The 17,975-nt window shown below is 51.9% G+C and overlaps 2 protein-coding genes across 2 annotated transcripts in view; one reads left to right on the plus strand and one right to left on the minus strand.

Annotated features, from left to right (window-relative positions):
• PLXND1 (plexin D1) overlaps positions 1 to 2,310 on the plus strand; it is a gene marked incomplete at its 5' end in the record, with an annotated part of 57,105 nt that extends 54,795 nt beyond the window's left edge. Inside the window, 3 exons of the mRNA XM_029917900.1 lie at positions 507 to 647; positions 815 to 889; positions 1,103 to 2,310. Coding sequence (XP_029773760.1) covers positions 507 to 647; positions 815 to 889; positions 1,103 to 1,219 — 333 coding nt within the window. The remainder of the gene's footprint in view (positions 1 to 506; positions 648 to 814; positions 890 to 1,102) is intronic.
• Positions 2,311 to 6,271: 3,961 nt separating this feature from the next.
• Positions 6,272 to 15,048, minus strand: LOC115274996 (histone H1oo). The gene is made up of 6 exons (XM_029918577.1): positions 14,945 to 15,048; positions 14,235 to 14,245; positions 10,432 to 10,706; positions 8,334 to 8,697; positions 6,982 to 7,043; positions 6,272 to 6,659 (listed from the first exon to the last, which is right to left on the minus strand). Exons 1-6 carry the CDS (start codon positions 15,046 to 15,048, stop codon positions 6,405 to 6,407), a joined length of 1,071 nt encoding a protein of 356 aa, XP_029774437.1. The 3' UTR covers positions 6,272 to 6,404.
• Between the last annotated feature and the right edge of the window lie 2,927 nt (positions 15,049 to 17,975).

Consider the following 17,975-nt stretch of genomic DNA (forward strand, 5'->3'; position numbering starts at 1 on the left):
GCACTGAGGGATGGCAGGGGCATGGCCCTTCCTTCAGCCCATAGCTTTCAGAGGCTGTGCGAGAGAATGCCATCACTTTTCACATACGGTCTCCACAGGCAGGGTGCCCGTGACAAAGAACTGGGAGCATACTTGGCCCGTTCTGCTTTTGGGCGTTGGAAACATGCAGTGGGAAATATTCCACTGAGCCAGCAATCGGGCTTCCAGCAATCTTAGCCACCAAGATCCATAACCCTAAGCAAGGATACAAACCAAACAGCCTGTGTACGCTTTTCCCCCTAAAGGAAGTGGGTCCCCCCTTGAGGTCATCCCTCTGACAGTGCCATTGGAAACAGGGCAGGAGTTCAAAGCCAAAGGGAGACCAGGGAGGGGGTCAAGAGCCCCTGGTTCAAAGTGGGCAGTGGCCCGTGGTGTGGTAGTAGGGACGAGGGTGTGTCAAGAAACAGACAAATCTATCCTGTCTCCACTGGCCACCTTAGCCCCCCGCCCCACTCCTCCCTGCCCAGGATTCTCCCACCAACAAGCTGCTCTACGCCAAGGAGATCCCCGAGTACCGCAAGATCGTGCAGCGCTACTATAAGCAGATCCATGACATGGCGCCGCTCAGCGAGCAGGAGATGAACGCGCACCTGGCTGAGGAGTCTCGGGTGCGGTGGGCTCCGGAGGGGTGCTGTAGGCTCGGGGTCAGGACCTCACCCCTCTGGGAGGGGCTGTGGGAAGCTGGGGGCTTGCATGGAAGCACCGGGGCTGGGCCAGGGCCTGTTCCAAAGGGTGGGTTAACCACCCCTCCCCACTCCCACCTTCTTCCTTGTAGAAATACCAGAACGAGTTCAACACCAACGTGGCCATGGCCGAGATCTACAAATACGCCAAGAGGTATCGCACACAGGTGGGTACCCCTGGGGTCACAACGCCCTCCACCCCCTTTCAGCCCTGCCTGCCTCCCCTCTGCTCAGGAAAACCCCAGGAAAGGTTCTGGCTCAAGTATTCACATTCCGGGACACTTGGGTGCTGGTTGCTGGCAGTAGAAATCCAGGCAGCGTGTGGTTTGTGGGCCCAGGGCCTCAGACTGTGACCCAGCTGCCCCTCCCTTCCCCTTCAGATCATGACTGCCTTGGAGGCGAACCCCACGGCCCGTAGGACTCAGCTGCAGCACAAGTTTGAGCAGGTGGTGGCTCTGATGGAAGACAACATCTATGAGTGCTACAGTGAGGCCTGAGCCTGCAGGAGACAGTGCGGGGGAGGGACATGCTGCCCTCCACTTCACTTCGATCCCCATGCCTCTGCCTGCGGCAGGGAGGTGACTGAGCAGAGCCAGCTTCTGGGGCAGGGGGGATGGAGGGGCCTCTCTGAGCCCAGCAGAGGAACCCCCCAGCCCTGGCCCCAGGGGCACCTGGCTCTCCCCTCGCACCGGCCCCCAGACCCGATCTCTGGGCTGGGGACTTAAGCTGCAGCCAGTGCCTCATAAGACTCCTGCCACAACCCCCAGCCCCCACCCCCCACCCCCCAGCACAGCCTGGACAGAGCTCCCCCCCACTGGCTCAGCCACCACCACTGCTGCTGCTGCTGAAGTCCTGCCCGACGGGGCACAGCACCCTCGAGGAGAGCAGAGGGCGCAGCCGGAAACACTACCTCATCCAATGTGGCAGAGGGGAGGCCTCCCTGAACCAGCCCTGGATTGGTTTCTGCTCCGACCACCACAATGCGATCTCCATCTTCTGTTACCCAGAGAGGACCCTGGTGACACTCAGTTTCAAGCGGCATCAGACTGTGGTTGCTGGGGCAGCTGCTGGTGGAGTGGGCGGTGCCCACTGCCGGTGGACAGGCTCCATGGGCTTTGGCAACAGCGGGGGCCGGCAGAGGATGAGGGGACAGGTGCTGCAGGGCGGGGAGGAGGCTGAGTTGCACCAAGGCTGTAGCTGGGCTACTTGATCTTGCTGGAAGTGTTTCTAAAGATAGCACCACTTTTTTTTTAAAGCTTTTATATATTAAAAAACTTCTCACGCGCCAACTGTGAATAGCTGCCGCTTGTGCAGAGGACCCGGGGAGGGGGTCCCCAGGGACTCCCAACACAACACTGGAAATGACTGTTCCAGAGGACAGGCAGACCTGGCAGAGACCCCCCCCCCACTCCCAAGGGCCTGAAAAAAGTCACCCACTCTGTCGCTATCGGAAGCGACCCTCTGTGGCTGGCCCGGCTCCCCCGGCCAGCACTGGGACTGGCTCCGAGCCCATGGGGGCTGGGCTGGAGGGGGTGGCTGGGAAGCCCTGGAACCTTCTTTATAATAAAAACCTGATGGGAAAACCTGCTGTGGGCTTTAGCCTTTATCTTGAGCCGGCCGCGGTGGGCAATGTGCGCTCGTGGCAGAGGGGCAGCCAGGTTTAGAGCCCTGCCTCGGCCCTCCTCCCTTATGGGGCTGGGCACATACCTGACTTAGTTCTGGGAAGGCAACGGCAGGAGCTCAGTGGGACAGTGTCTGCTTGCCCTGGGCCTGGCCCACAGGACCTCCAGGAAGATGTCACAGCTACTATGGGCCACCTACCCCTGTGTGGGTCCTGCTCCTACTTACCTTTATAACAGGCCCAGGAGGTACGGAATATTATGCCCATTTTATAGATGTAAAAACTGACTCTCAATGCGGTAGGGGACTCATCCCCCTCCCTCCCCAGGTCATATAGCCAGGGAACAACCAAGTGGGGACACAAACCAGGTTGCATGGCCTCCTCATTCTTCTCTTTTGTGCTTCCTCCAGACGGTCTCCATGGTGGACCCCAAATATGTGGGGAGGTCAAGGTGACTGCCCTAGAAAGACAGCTGATGTTTACACATGTCCCTCGAATATCTCATCAATCTTGAAAACCTTGTTTTTTCGAGTAAGGAAATACGCAGTTTCCCCAAGGCCGGTGTAACCCTGGACTGTTTTGTCGTGGCAGTAACTCTGATCCTCACGGCGGTTCACCTTACTCAGGGTCAGCACTGTGGCGAACCCCCTGTTCCCCCAGCTGGCTCTGGGCCTGAGCTGGGGGTGGGGGTTCATCACCATCCCCCAGGAAGAGGTCATTAGAGAACTAGCTCCAAATTAGAAGCTACTCAAGTTTATTATTTTTCCATCATGATGGAGGAAAACCAAGCATACATTTATCAAGAATCAGAACTAGGACAGAAAAATTCATACAATTGAAACAAAATCCCATAAATACCAGTTCTAGAATTAATGAGAACAGAGAAGTGAGAAAAGAAAAATAAACAATTTTTAGCTTTAAAAATAGCTTTTTCCTGTACTGGCTTCTGGGTGGGGACAGAGTCTTTATCTCTTCAAATCTTCTATTCTAAGCACTGATTCCTTTTTATTAAGCAGATTTTCTAATTTAAGTTATTAACATATTTGATAGGGATTTTTTTTTCTGGTGTGCTTTGAGAATGAACCCAGGTTTCCCACAGATATGTCAGGAAGTACAAAAAGCACTTAGAAAATAAAGCAATGCGAACCCACCCAAGGTCAATGTCGCAGAGAATGTTGGTCCAGATTGTGTGCCTGCCTGGGTCGGGGGCTGAGCAAAATTCAGGACCAGGGTGTACACACCATTTTGTAACCTGCCTTTTCTGCGTACAATATGTCAGTAACATCTTTCTGTGTCATTAAATATTCTGCAGCCGGTTTTCATGCCTGATTAACATGCAATTCCTTCTTGGAGTTTCGCAACACATTTGCACATGGAGGAAATCTCCATTCCCAGATTTCTGGGGTCATTTCTCAACATAGAAGGTGGGCAAGTTCTTATCTGGGGCCCTGAAGACTTGCCTTGGCAGCCTCCAGCGTCCCTTCGCTGTCCGAGGGTCACGGGAGGCAGAGCCCTTCGGCACAGGGTCCTCAGTCCGGGAGGAGACTCGTCCGTGTCTCGCGGGTGCTGGATGCTGTCTGGCCTCTGCCAGGCCACTCGTGGAGGGATGATGCCCCAGAATGCCATCCCAGAGCCTGGCCAGGTGCCTCCCCCAACCCCTTGCCAAACCATGAAAGGAGCAGAGGCACAACCAGACCGTCCCCGAGCAAAGTGCCAGCCCAGCCCCTGCCATCTGCTCACAGTACCCCCGGGGCCCTGCTGGCAGCCACACTACAGATCCCCCAGGGAAGCTATCAGCAGGGCTAGAAAAGGCCGTATGTGGGATTCGAGGAAATGAGAGTAGGGTTTTGAAAGAGCCCAGGCAGAAAGGGAATTGCTTCATGCCCCAATGCTGGCCTGCCTCAGTTTCCCTTTGAGTCCCATCTGCCCTCTCCCCTAAGTCCTGTCCAGTTTACCTACCCCTCCCTTCTAATTCACCCATTCCTTCTCTGCCCTGCCTGGGCTCAGCGGTCACCCCTTGACTGGACTGCCTCTTAGCAGCCTCCTGCCTGAGCCAAGTCCTCACCTTGGGAAATTGTCACCATGGAGTCACCAGGCTGTGTGGACCCCAAACTGTAGACTCATCAGTGATCCCTTGGTTACATCCAATCCTTAAGCACATTCTACACCCCCCCCCCCCACCAGCTTAAATGTTTACCCAGAATATACCACTTCTAAGCCCTCTCCTCTCCTGGACCCCTGCTGCAGGGGTTTCCTGGCTAGCCTCCCCCTGCTGCCCATGTGCCCTGCAGTCACTCTGCTGCTCAGTGTCCTCTAAAGGCCCCTCCTCACAATTACAACGAAAACCAATGAAACCCAAAGTTCTTACCCTGGTTTACAAGGCCCTTCCTGATCCAGCCCTGGTCTACCCCGCGGTCCTGGTCCCAGTGGTCTACTGCTGCGTAACAAACCACCCCAATGCTCAGTAGCTTCAAACAATAGCATTTACAGTAGTTCCCCCTTCTCTGTGGGGGATACATGCCAAGACCGCCAGTGGATGCCTGAAACTGCACGGTATGAACCCTGTATATATTATGTGTCTTCCTAGACACGCATGCCCTTGATAAAGTTTAACTTATAAAGTAGGCACAGTAAGAGATCGATTAATAAAATAGAACAATTATAATAATGTACTACAATAAGAATTACGTGAATGTTGTCTGTCAACTTCTTGTACTGTACTTCTTGTGGGTGGGAGAGGACAAAATGCCTACTTGGGGAGATGAAGTCAGTGGAATGATGTAGGCACCCTAATGGAGCACTCAACTACTACTGACCTTCAGATAATACCTCAGAAAGATTGCCTGTCTCCGGGGCCTGGCTGACCACAGGGAACGGAAACCACATGAAGCAAAACCGCAGATAAGTACTAAAGTCTGTTGCCTGTGCATCTGCAATTGTGACAGGATTTGGCCATGGTGTCAACCGAGGCAGCAAACTACAGCCAGGAGTTCCAATCCCAAGGGAACACACTCCTATGGCTGGCCAATGGGTCAGGGAGTGCAGCTGGGGCGGAGGACTGGGGTGCCTCTGTTCCTTTCCACTGGCTACTTGGGCTTCCCCACAGCATGGTGGTAGCATTCTAAGAGCAATTACCAAAACCAAAACTACACACGGAGTAGAACCTGTCAGTCCCTTAAGGGTGGGCCCAGAAACTGTCATAATGTCCTTTTTACTGTATTCTACTGTTCGAGCAATCACAGAGCCCAGATTTAAGGGGCAGAGATGTAGACTCCACCTCTCCATGGGAAGAGGCTCAGAGATGTTGTCACAGCACCCTGGACCCCATCTCCCATTACTGCCCCCTCCCTCCTTGGACTGGAGCCACATGGACCTCGCTGCAGCTCTCTGAGCGCGCTGGGCATGTTCTCACCACAGAGATCTGCTTTTCTCCTCCTGCTGCTGATTAGAGCAGGGCCCTGCTAGTCACTGACTGGTCTCCTGCCGCTCTCAGCAAGTCTAACCCTCCTCTCTGCAGCCAGAGGGCTCTTTCTAAACATAAACCTCATTAGTCTCCTCCCTGGTACCCCACTGCCCCCAAGAGGAAGTACCTTTCCTCGTCTGCCCCAACCCTCCTCCTCGCTCCAACCTCATGCTCCTCTGCTCCTAGAGCCACAAACCCCCTCCTGTCACCACACTGTCCAGCCCCACCTCACATGCTGGGTCCTCTGCCTGCAGCATCCTTCCCTCAGCAGTCTCCTGCTTGTCCTTTAAGACCAAAAGCTGCCTCTTCCAGGAAGCAGTCCCAGATCTTAGGCTGGGTTTAACACCCTTCCTGGGTCTCCATAGGCCCCTATGTGCCTTGGGTCCTTGACATTGCACAACCTGCCTCCCTGCAGGGCAGGAGCTCCTGTTTGGCCCGAGCCCCAGATGGCCAAATCCTTGGACCTCAGCCTCTCCCCACTCCAATTTGTGAGGGAAAAAAGTCTTTATTGATAAATAGGTTACAACAAAATAAATAGAGTAATGGGATGTGGGGAATAAAAACTCAAGCAGAATCTAAGCCTCTCCCCACCCCAGATCTAGCTTTCAGCTTCTGTTTTCTTACTGGCCAATTTGGACGACGAGGTCTTGGTGGGCATGCCGGGCCTTCTCGGGCCCTTGGGGGCCTCTGTCTTCCTGGCCAGGGGTGCAGGCACTGTCTTAGACCCACCAGTCCTAGGAAGAGCAGTGGCCTTGGCCTTGGCCTTGGGCCCTGCCGTGGCCCCATGGGCAACAACTTCTTTAGGGACCTTGTTTTCTTTCCTTTTGGCTGGAGAAGCAGCAGTATTCTTGTCCTAAAAGCAAGCATAGAGGGAGCAAGACGACAGAGCTGGGCAGGGTTCACACAGAGCTCAGAACCCATGAAAATGGTGCTGAAATCCTAGCTCCTGGTGGCTTTAGACAAGGGACCCCACCGCTCTAAGCCTGGCTCTTACTTGTGAAGGGGGGTGATGATCCTCAGAGCACTAGAGGACCACACAGAAGTAAGTGAGCTGTGCTTGGTACAGAAGCAAATTAGCCCCTGCCCCACCATCCCTTCCAGGTGCTGGGATGGGGCCCCAAGCTGTGGCTGCTCAGGGCCAAGACCCAGACCAGGGAGGTCGCACAGGCACCTACCTTGGGGACCGTGGATTTTGAACTCTGACTCCCAGCTTTCATTTTCCTGTGGACCTCTCCATCTGTCAGAGAGGGAGGGAGGCTTGTAGGAAGGACCCCTTTCAGGAGGAGCTGCTGGTGGGCAGGAAGGCTCAGCGGCCCCAGCCCTCACTCTGACCCTTACAGGCCACGTAACCTGGGGCAAGTTGTTTGGCCACTCTGAGTCTGGGTGCTCTAACCTGCAGACTAGGGGTAACAGCATCTCTCAAGGGTGGGTGGGGGACTGAGGGGACTGGGGAAGACCATCTCTCCCCCGCAGCAAGGCACCTGGCAGACACCCCTTGCTCTGTGCTCACCAGCAATAAAGACCACTGACGGGTCTTTATTAGCCTCTAGTCTTTTTTTTTTTTTATGTTTTTGTTTATTTTTGATACAGAGAGAGACAGAGCATGAGAGAAGGAGGGGCAGAGAGAGAGAGAGAGAAACAGAATCCAAAGCAGGCTCCAGGCTCTGAGCTGTCAGCACAGAGCCTGATGTGGGGCTCAAATCCATGAACATGAAATCATGACCTGAGCCGAAGTTAGAGGCTTAACCGACTGAGCCATCCCGGTGCCCCTATTAGCTTTTAGACTTTAGCCTATCTTCCACAAGGCAGCTGTGATATGTTTTTTTTAAAAATACCCTGGAGGTGCCTGGTGCCTCAGTCAGTTAAGTGTCTGACTTCAGTTCAGGTCAAGATATCCTGGTTCATGGGTTTGAGCCCTGCATCCGGCTCTGTGCTGATAGCTCGAAGCCTAGAGCCGGTCTTCAGTCTTCAGATTCTATTGTCTCCCTCTCTCTCTGCCCCTCCCCTGCTTGCATTCTGTCTCTGTTTAAAAAATATTTTACAAAATAAACAAGTAAATAAATTCAATAAAGATACCCTGTAACCTAGCTGTTCCCCATTCAAAGTCGTCCATGGCTCTTCTTTGTCCTCCAGATACAGTCCAGCCTCCCACCTGCCCTTCACATGCTTCCCCTTCTGCTTCTCACACTGAACACAGAACTATATGCACTTCCTCAAAAGCTCTACCTTCTCCATGCCTCTGGGCCTTTGCACAGCCTGCTGTCCTTCCTGGGACACCTCTTCTAGGAAGCTTCCCCTGATTCCTCTTAGAGGAGTCAGGCTCCTCCTCTCTCTGGGTTCTCCCTTCTCTAAGCCTACCCTCCACAGCTACCACAGGTTCTCCAACTCTCCAGGTCAAGACAAGCACTGAAGGCATTTACTACATAAGGAATCCCCTCCCCAGAGTAGGCCTCTCCCTCCGTCCTACCTCAATGCCAATGGCTGCCACAAATCCCCAGTCCTCCTCTCACCCCACTCACACACCTACCTTGGTTGCTCCTTCTGCCTTTGACCTTTGACTTCCCCATCGGGCTAGTAGCACTGGGAAGGGCCTGCATGGCCTTGTTTGGCTGTTGGGAGGCCTCCTTGGCCTCACTCAGTCTTGCCTCTTGGTCATTGTTCTGGCTGCCCTTCTTAGGAATCTTCTCCTTGGCTTCACCTGGTTTGGTAGGACCTGTCCTCGCCTCTCTTGACTTCCTGGGTCCCTTTTTCACCTCGCCTGTGTTGGGAGGGTCCTTCTTTGCCTCCCTCAGTTTCTTGGGAGCCTTCTCCTTGGCCTCACCGTGTTTCCTGGGGGCTGTCATGGCAGAGGTCTTCCTAGGTTGGGCTTTCCTTTTGTGCTTGGGAACTAACTGGTAGAGAGACAACGGGGTGGAACGGAGAGCAGGAGTTCTCAGGGTCTCAAACTCCTGCATCCCACATGAGGCTCAGAGAGGAAGGCCTTGTTCCAAAAGAGGGAGGGGGCAAAGAAGGTGGTCAGGAGCACAGGGCCCAGATGCATGACCACCTCCTAAATGCCCAAAGCCAGTTACACATTCTATCCCTGTATTGCCCTTCAAGGGAGGGGTGTTGCCGTTTAGGAGCTGGGGGACCTGAGTCTCCTAGACCCACGGTAGACTCTCTTCCCTCCTGCACAGGTGGCTGTCAGGAGGGAGAGGCAGGCTCCCCTACCCTGCGCCTACAAGTCCCAAAGCCAGGCTCCCGGAAGTAAATTGCCCAGCACTCACCAGCACTTACCATGAGACTCCAGGCCTCTAAGATGTTAATTTACAAATCTCCCATGACTTCCCAACCTACACACTTTCCCATGTGCTGTGGCTCCAAATCTCCTTCCCATCCCCCAACTTGTGCTTCACAGCTCCATGCCTCCCTGCCTCTTCCTTTCTCTCCCTTGGGTGGACCTTCCAAGTCTGATAACTCAGAGTTCCTAACTTCCTGTACAACTCAGCCAAGTCTTGTCTTCTCCCACTGGCCTCAGTCTTCCCATCTTTACAATGGGGCTTTCAGGGAGTGAGTGAGCAGCAGGAAGATGGGAGGGCCCTTGGCAAACAGGTGGTCTCTGTCCTTCTAGAGTCCATCTCTAAGGACATTCCTCCCTCTGCCCCCCAAATCTTATGGCTCCCCATTACCATGAAGAACAGAAACAAATTCCCTCCCAGCACACACAGTCCTAATTACATGACACACCAGCCTCCCTTCCCTGCTTCCCTTCCCTCAGCCCACTTTCTGACTGGCCCTCAGGCCCTGCAGCCTAACCTAGCCACCTGTACCCCCAGGGCCCCTCTCTAGCTCCCCCTCCCCACTCCCTATGCACCTGGCCTTGGCATGGATTGTGTCCACCTCCATCCAGGAATTCTACGAGGGACTTCTTGTCCTCAGCCACCCACAGGGACTGTGACTGAAATGCTGAGAATATTCCAGTGTTCTACAGTTACTGTTGGAGCAACTGCCACATGCTGGCGCCCAGCAATGACAAGACAGACCCCATGTCTGTGTCCCTGAGAGTTTCCTGGTGGCAGCTGGCGGGCACCATGCTGGGGCTCGATTTTGTGCCAAATCTGCCCTCAGCTCTGGGTGTGCCTGGATGGCTCCCCTCTAGGACCCTCCCATTTGAAAGAGGAGGATGTGAGGGCCCAGGAGGTGCCAGCCTTGGTTTGGAGACCTGGGGGTTGGAGCCAGGGAGCATGGGGAACAGTGACCTTCCAGAGCCCACAGCTGGGTGTCCCTTGTCCGTGGCGAAGAATTCTTGGAAGGGGCTGTTGGGCACCAGGGACCCAGAAGTGAACACAGTTAAGACAGTCCCTGGTCACTGAGCTCACATGACGAGGATGAAGGTGGACACGGCAGGGGGACAGAGGCTCTGTGGGACTCTCAGATGGGGCCCAGCCCTAGCCTTCCTGGAGGAGGAAGTGCCTCTGAGAAGACACAGGAAAGACACGGAGAGAAGACAGGAGGAGAAAGGCCTCTTGGGAGGTGGCGGGGAGAAGCCAGGAAGGAGGAGGCGGGACTGAACCTCAAACCCTGGGGCCCAGCTCCCCCACCCTGCAGCCTCTTTCAACCCCACTCCCCACCCCGACCAGGCTCACTTTGAAGCTGCCAGTGGCCCCCCTGGCCTTGGAGTTGGTGGGCCTGACCAGGAGGCCACGGTGCATGCCGGTGGCCAGGGCCTGCTTCAGCAGGTACTTGAGCCGGAGGACATCCACCGTCGGGTACTTCTGCAGGATGTAAATCTTGATGGCGGCCACCGAGGTGCCCCGGCGCTGCTCTCCTGCCTGCAGCGCCTCCAGAACCATGCGCAGCACAGGAGGGTGGCGGCGTGGGCCCCGGACAGCGCTACAGCTCGGGCCTGTGGGTGGACAGCAGGGTGTCACCCAGAGCTGGGCCACCCTCAGTCCCTGTCAGCAATGCTCGGGTCTGGCAGGACACCCCCCAGGCACCAGGCAGGTCCCATGGTGGGTAGGCAAGGAGTCTAGGGGTCCAATACACCCCTAGTCGGTACCAGTGCCTGCTGGCCAGTGAGACTCAAGGACAGGATGTGCTACTTGTCCAGACAGGGTCTCCCCTGGGCGCACACCAGGAGCTCCGTAAAGATTCACGGAGAGAATTAAGTAGTCCTTTTAGAAACCAAAATCAGTTCAGTTGTCCAAATCTAACGACAAGTTTACAGGAAATCCAGGGGCTATGTGAGGGCCCTGGGAGGAAGTCAGCAAATCCAGACTGTGAGGAACTCACCAGGACATGCAGCCTGGGTTCTTCTACAAATAAACAAGGAGGAAAAGAAGAAATGGCAAGGGGCCCTAGGGATGAAAAAGAGTGAAGAGCTCTTTTAACCAAACGTAATGTGGGATCCTTTGCTCAAACTCAGAACAGGACTTGAATGCTCCAGCTGGGAAAGAAAAAGGCAATTAGATCAATGTGACCATTGGAAATATTTGGGGATATTAAGGATGATATTTTTCAGGTTTGCTGATGGCATTGCAATTACTTTGTAAGAGGCTTTTATCTTTTAAAAGTAAGTACTGAAGGCAACAGAAGTAAAAATAAACTATTGGGACTACATCAAATTAAAAAGTTTTGCACAGCAAAGAACACCATCCCAAAATGAGAAGACAGCCTATTGGAAGGGAGAAGATACTTGCCAATGATATACCTGATAAGGGGTTAATATCCAAAATATATAAAGAACTCCTACAACTCACTAACAAACCAATCCGATTAAAAAACAGCAGAGGACTCGAACATTTTCTCCAGTGACATACAAATGGCCAACATGAGAAGATGCTCAACACCACTGATCATCAGGGAAATGCAAATCAAAACTACAATGAGATAGCACCTCACACCTGTCAGAATGGCTAAAATTAAAGATGTGTTAGCAAAGATGAGGAGAAAAAGAAACCATCATGCGCTGTCGGTGGAAATGCAAACTGGTACAGCCACTATGGAAAACAGTATAGAGGCTCCTCAAGAGTTATCCCACCTCTGGGTATTTATCTGAAGAAAACAAAAATACTAGTTCAGAAAGATACACACATTCCTATGTTCATTGTAGCATTATTTGCAATAGTCAAGATATGGAAGCAACCTATGTCCATGTATAGAGAAGATATGGTATATAGATACAGTGGAATATTACTCGGCCCTGACCTTGTCATTTACAACAACATGGATGAACCTAGAAGGTAATATGCTAAGTGAAATAAGTCAGAGAACAACAAAGACCATGTGAATTCACTTACAGTGTAAACTAAACAAAAAAGAAACAGACTCAAATACAGAGAACAAACTGGTGGTCGTCAGAGGGGAGTAGGGAAATGGATGAAACAGGTGAAGGGGATTAAGAGGTACAAACTGCCAGTTATGAAATAAATCATGGGGATATAATGTGCAGATAGAAAATATGGCCAATCATACTGTAATAACTTTGCACAGTGACAGAGGATAATTACACACCTAATGGTAAGCACTTCATAATGCATATAAATAACGAGGTTATACACTTAAAACTAATAGAATATTGTCTGTCAATTAAAAATTGTTTTAAAAATTAAAGATAAATGCTGGACTATTTACAGACCAAATGATAAGCCTGGCATTTGCTTTGAAATAACACAGTAGGTAGAGCAATGGAGTAGCCATGAGCTGGTAAGTGTTGGAGCCGGATGATGGGCGCACAGGGCTGAGGGTGGGGTGGGTGGTAGGCGAAAGTCTCTACACCACTCCATCCACTTTTGCACACATTTAGAAGTTTTCATAAATAAAAAATTATAAGAGAATTCCACTTCTAGGGATGTTTACTCCAGAGAAATGAAAACATATGCTCAAATGAAGATTTGTCCACAAATGTTCATAACGACCTTATTTACAATAACCAAAAAGTAGTAACAACCCAAATGTCCATAAACAAATGGACTGGGTAAACAGCATGGTATGCACCATAATGTAGCCTATCATCCAGCCAAAAGAAGGCATGAAGTACTTCCTTGGAAACATGTTGGGAGCAAGAATCCAGTCACAAAAAGTCACCTATTCTAGGATTTCATGTATAGGAAATGTCCCGAATGAGACAATCACAGACAGAAAGTGGATTCATGGTTACTGGGGACGGTGGGAGGGGGACAGAACTGTGATGGGCACAGGTTTTCTTTTTGAGGGCATGAAAATATTCTAAAATTGCCCATGGAGATGAACACACAGCAGTGAATATACTAACAGCCACTGTACCCTTTAACTGGGTGAAGTGTATGGTATATGAATTATGGAGATACCTCCATACCTCCATTAGCTGCTACATTTTAAGTTGCAAAAGAAAATAGGATCTTTGGAGCTGTCAGTCAATGATAAGGTGCATAAAAGTGGTTTAAATATGAAACCTGATTTAAATGTGATTAGAAATCACATTGGTTTCTGATCAATTTGCAGAAGTTAAAGTTAAATTCCCTTTTTAAAGGGAATCAGTTAAAAACATATATATAATATATATACATATATATAATCCCCCCACCCCCAAATACGTTACAAAGGAAGAGAAAAAAATAAAAAAGACAACCCAACCAGAGACTTGAGATCTAAACACATGTAGAGACCTAATCCAACTCAACTATTGCTGCCTCCTGGCCAGGAAGAGCCCAGTGTCTGGGAATATTCATTTTGGGGCCAACACTTGTGATCGGACCTGGTCAGCCACACGCAGGACCTTGGGAGTTTCACTTTTCTCTCCTGGCTTCAGTCTTCCCATCTGTACAGTGGGGATAGAGCCTCTAAGGAAGTGTGTGCCCTCCCAGCTACAGTGTCCTCCAGCCTGGCCTGTGGGACATATTCTAACCCCTCCTCGGCCTCCCCCAAACCAGGCCCTGTCCCAGGGAGCCACTCCAAGTCTCCTCTCTCCCCAGTCCCGGCAGCTGAATTCAGGGCCTCATTACGCATTATTCAGCGCCTGCTGTATCTTGGGATGACCAGAAGGCATAGCTTCCCCAAACTTGTCCTCCATCCTCTTTCTTAGGAATGACCCCCACCATGCCTATCCAGCCACACAAGCAAGGATATCCTGTACCTCCCCTACCCTTCACCACCACACCCCTCCACCCGTCCCCTGGGGGCTTCTTTCTCCTCACCCCGAGGGCCCCAGCCGCCTTCTCACTGATCCTCATATCCCTCACCTTCCTATTGCCTTCAATATAAGGGCCCAAGGCCCTGTGGCTGAGGCCTTGGAGGTCCCCCCTTCCTGTGATGCCACTCCCACTCCCCCCCTCCCACCAGAGGAGGGCTTGTGACTCCCGGATGCTCCCCAGTTCCTTGCCTCTGGGCCTCTGCCCATGCTCTTCTCCCTGCCTGGTTGGCCTTCATCCCCCACCGGCACCAGGTAGCTCTTGCCTCAAGGCCCACACAGCACCATGATTTCTACACCGCCCTGACTGCCCAAGCCAGGACAAGCAACTCTGTCCTGTGCTCCAAGGCACCTGGAGCCCGCCTTCCAACTTTGCCTCTGAAGGAGCATTTACTACACTCAGAACACTTCCCCTGCTTCACCCTCTTGTCCTGGGTGAGGCTTAACCCACCTTCAGGAAGCCTTCCTTGATCTCCCCAGAGTGGGGTGGGCAACTCTTCTGGGCTCCTACAGCTCTCTGTATTCCTGATGTTAAGGCTCAGGCCCTATTATCAAACGGCGTCTATCAGTGAGGCAGTCTTGCTCCAGGAGGAGCTCCTGGAGGGAATGAAATTATCTATATCCAGAAAACTCCTGAAACATTGTTTGTTGATTGAAAACTGGGATGCAGCCCTAAATTAAAGGCCCAGGCTTGCATCAAATGCACAGTCCCTCCAGCTAGCTGCCCTGCAGCTGTAGCCTGGCCGCCCGCCCTCCCCACTGGCAGGAAATGGGCTCCAGCTGGGAGGCCCCACTCTGCCGGCTTTCCTGGCTTTCCGGGAGTTGGGCCAGCCTCGGCCCCCAGGCCTGGCCCCTGTACATCAGCTCTTGTGCCACACGAGCAGGTGAAAACTCAAACGGCTTCCAGGATGGGTGCCAGGGCCAGGGGAGGAGGCTGGGTGGCAAGAAGAGGGTCCAGGACGTCCAGGGAACACAGGCTCACAGAGAGCCACCTACCTGGCTTTTCAGACTCAGACAGCCCAGATGACCCCGCTGTGGAGGTCAAGGATGCAGAGGAGGTGGAGGTGTCACTGGAGGCAATGCTCCCGGGAGCCATTGCGCAGGTAGACACGGACACAGATACAGATAGTTAGCCCCCTCCCCAGGCATGAGGCTGCTAGGCCGGCCTGCTCCCCTTATATGTCTGCAGCCCTGCCCCACCCCTCCAATTAGCACCTGATTGGGCTGGGAGACTCTGAGCTGCTGGTGGGGACAGCGAGGCTGGGTTGGGGCATTGCAGCCGTGCCTTGGGTGCCCATGCCCCAGTTCAGCCACCCAGTCCTGTGTGACCTTGGGAGAGTCCATTGACTTCCCTGGGTCTCAGGTCCCATGAAAAAATGATGGGTGCTGAGGCGCTTGATCCCTCCTGCATGCCCTGCCCCCACAGGGCCTGGAGATGCTGATGGGGACCTGGGCACACCTGGGTTGGGGAGGCGGCCCCTGAGGCTTCCAATCCCACCTGCTCTGGGGCCGCTCCTATTTCTAGGCCACGGCTGGCCTTGGTTTCTCAAGGCTGACGGGTGGGGTTTGCCTAGAGCTGACACCCCCAAATCAATCTGTTGCCTCTTTTTGTTTTATTTTATAAGAAAGAATTTTTAAGGGACGGAGGAGCAATTTTTAAATAAAATTGCCTAGCAAAAGTCTCCACAAATAAGGAAAACCGTTGGTAAAATAGACAAAGAAATTGAATAGGCAATTCACCAGAAAGGCTGATAATAAACACAAGAAAATATTCTCGACCCCCTTGGCATTCAGGAAAATTCAAATTGAAACAATGATGAGATACTAGTTCCCCATCAAATGGACTCAAATTGAAGGAAACCTAGCCCTCAGTGCCTCTGCTAAGGGTGTAAATTGGGGTGCAGTCTGCTTTGAAAAAATATTCCTTTGAACTCAGCATTGCGCTTCTCTGTCCCCAAAGTACAGTAGTCTGAAAAGAAACAATTGCTACATTATTTAGAAAAGAAAAAAAAAAGAACTAATTTCCAAATGAATCACTGGAGGCTTGGCTGAAATACTCCCTTCTGTAGAATACTCTGGAGCCATTTGAAATGGTAAGGTGAATTAAAACAAGGATGTCGTGGCATTTCACACCTGGTAGAATGACAAATATTTAAATTAGACCTATCGATGCTGGGTGTCCAGAACATGAAGAGACACATAGCTGCTGGGAGGGCAAGTCGTAGCCACTCTAGAAGGCAATGCAGTAACATCAAACATAACTAAAGACAGACCCACACCCACCATGGCCCGCTGGGTATAAATCTGAGAGAAACCCTTACATCGATAGATAAAGATGCTCACTGCAATCCCAGCACAAATTCAAAACAACCTAACTACCCACCGGGAGGAAAGCAGACAAATAAACTGGGGTCTGGTCGCGTGGTGAAGTAGTCTACAGCAGTGGAACTGAACGAGCCAGAGGGTTGCCTCAGTCAGTGGAGCCTGCAACTCCTGATCTCGCAATTGTGAGTTTGAGCTTCACATTAAGCACAGATATAGAAGGAAGGAAAGAAGAAAACAAATAAATAGATGAATGAATGAATGAATGAAAATGAATGAACCAGAATGTGTCTGTGGAATATGCTCTGCCTTTCTGAGAAGAGAGAATTTGTGGGAGTGTGTGCAAGTATATGTGTGTGTGAATGTGCACATAAGTAAAGGCACAGAAGAAGGTCTGAAAGGATTCACAGCAAGGTAACAGCAATTGGTTACCTCTGAGGAGGGTGTAGGATTTGGAGGGCACGGGTTTAAAACAAAGTTCCATTCTTCCTTCCTTTATTGTTGGGATTTTTCCAGAGACTCTCCAGCACCAGAGTCTGGATTGAGGGAGGTGGTGGCCATGAAAGTGTTCTAAAGTGAAATCAGGTATCACTCCTCCCTTGCCTAGCCCCCTTTATAGCTCCCCGCTGTCCATGAGTGGAGGTTTGACCTCTTTCATCCTGCTTATGGAGACCCTTTCTCCTTGGAGCCCCACAGTCCAACTTCTGTGGCTCTTGGAATGAGCTAGCTGTTGAGAGCTGGGCTTTCTCCTGTATTTCCTTTGTATATGTGTTAGATGGATGCAAAAATGGCCCCAATTTGTCACCCCTGCCCATAGCCATGTCCATTTGCATGCAACTTTGCAGCTCCTCTCACACTTTTAAATCTGAGCTGGCCTTGTGACTTGCTTTGACCAACAGGATATGGTGGAAGTGAGGCCATGCCAGTCCCCATCCCATGTGAACAGGCCCTGGCTAGCCCTCTGGAGCTCAGAGATTCACGGCTCAGTCACTGCTGTCACTCAGCCCACAGCTGGCCAAACAGCCAAACCTCCAGTTGACCACAGATGCTTAACAAGCCCAGCAGAGATCAGCCAAGCTGAGTCCAGGTCAGCAGAACTGCCTGGCTGACCCAGAGTCACAAACAACAATGATGTGTTGTTTTAAGCCATGAGGTTTGGGGGTTGTTTGTCATGCAGCACAAGCTAACTGATACACTGCCTAGAAGGCCCTTCTTTACCCCCACCTACCTTCTCTGGACTGTTCCCAAACTCATCCTTTTGGCTTCAATGTAGCTTGGAAAAGCCCTCGGTGACCGCTTAGGAGGTTAGGGTCCTATCATCTGGATCCAGCAGCCCCTGGGACCTCCAGCATCCTAAGTTACCACTCTCCCATACTAGCCTCTGAGCTCTGAAGGGCCCCAGGGGTAGGCAGGGCTGTGTCTGACTTGTTCTGGCAGTATCCCTGGTGCAGAGCACAGTGCCTGGCACACAGTAGGTGCTCAACACCCACTGCTATGGAACCCCAGTGCCAGAGCCCAGCCTGGCTGAGTGGAGGGAGGCCTGAGAACCCTCTGCAGGAACCATGTTAGAGCAGGAGGCGAGATGAGGCAGAGGCACATGGTGCTGGCACAAACAGGGGCAGCAATTTTGATTGCATTGTGGGGAATTTCCAAGAATTGAGAAATAGAGAGAGACTTGGAGAGACAAACATTCCCACGAGC

Source organism: Suricata suricatta, chromosome 12, assembly GCF_006229205.1.
Source record: "Suricata suricatta isolate VVHF042 chromosome 12, meerkat_22Aug2017_6uvM2_HiC, whole genome shotgun sequence".
In the NCBI taxonomy this organism is placed as follows: Eukaryota; Metazoa; Chordata; class Mammalia; order Carnivora; family Herpestidae; genus Suricata; species Suricata suricatta.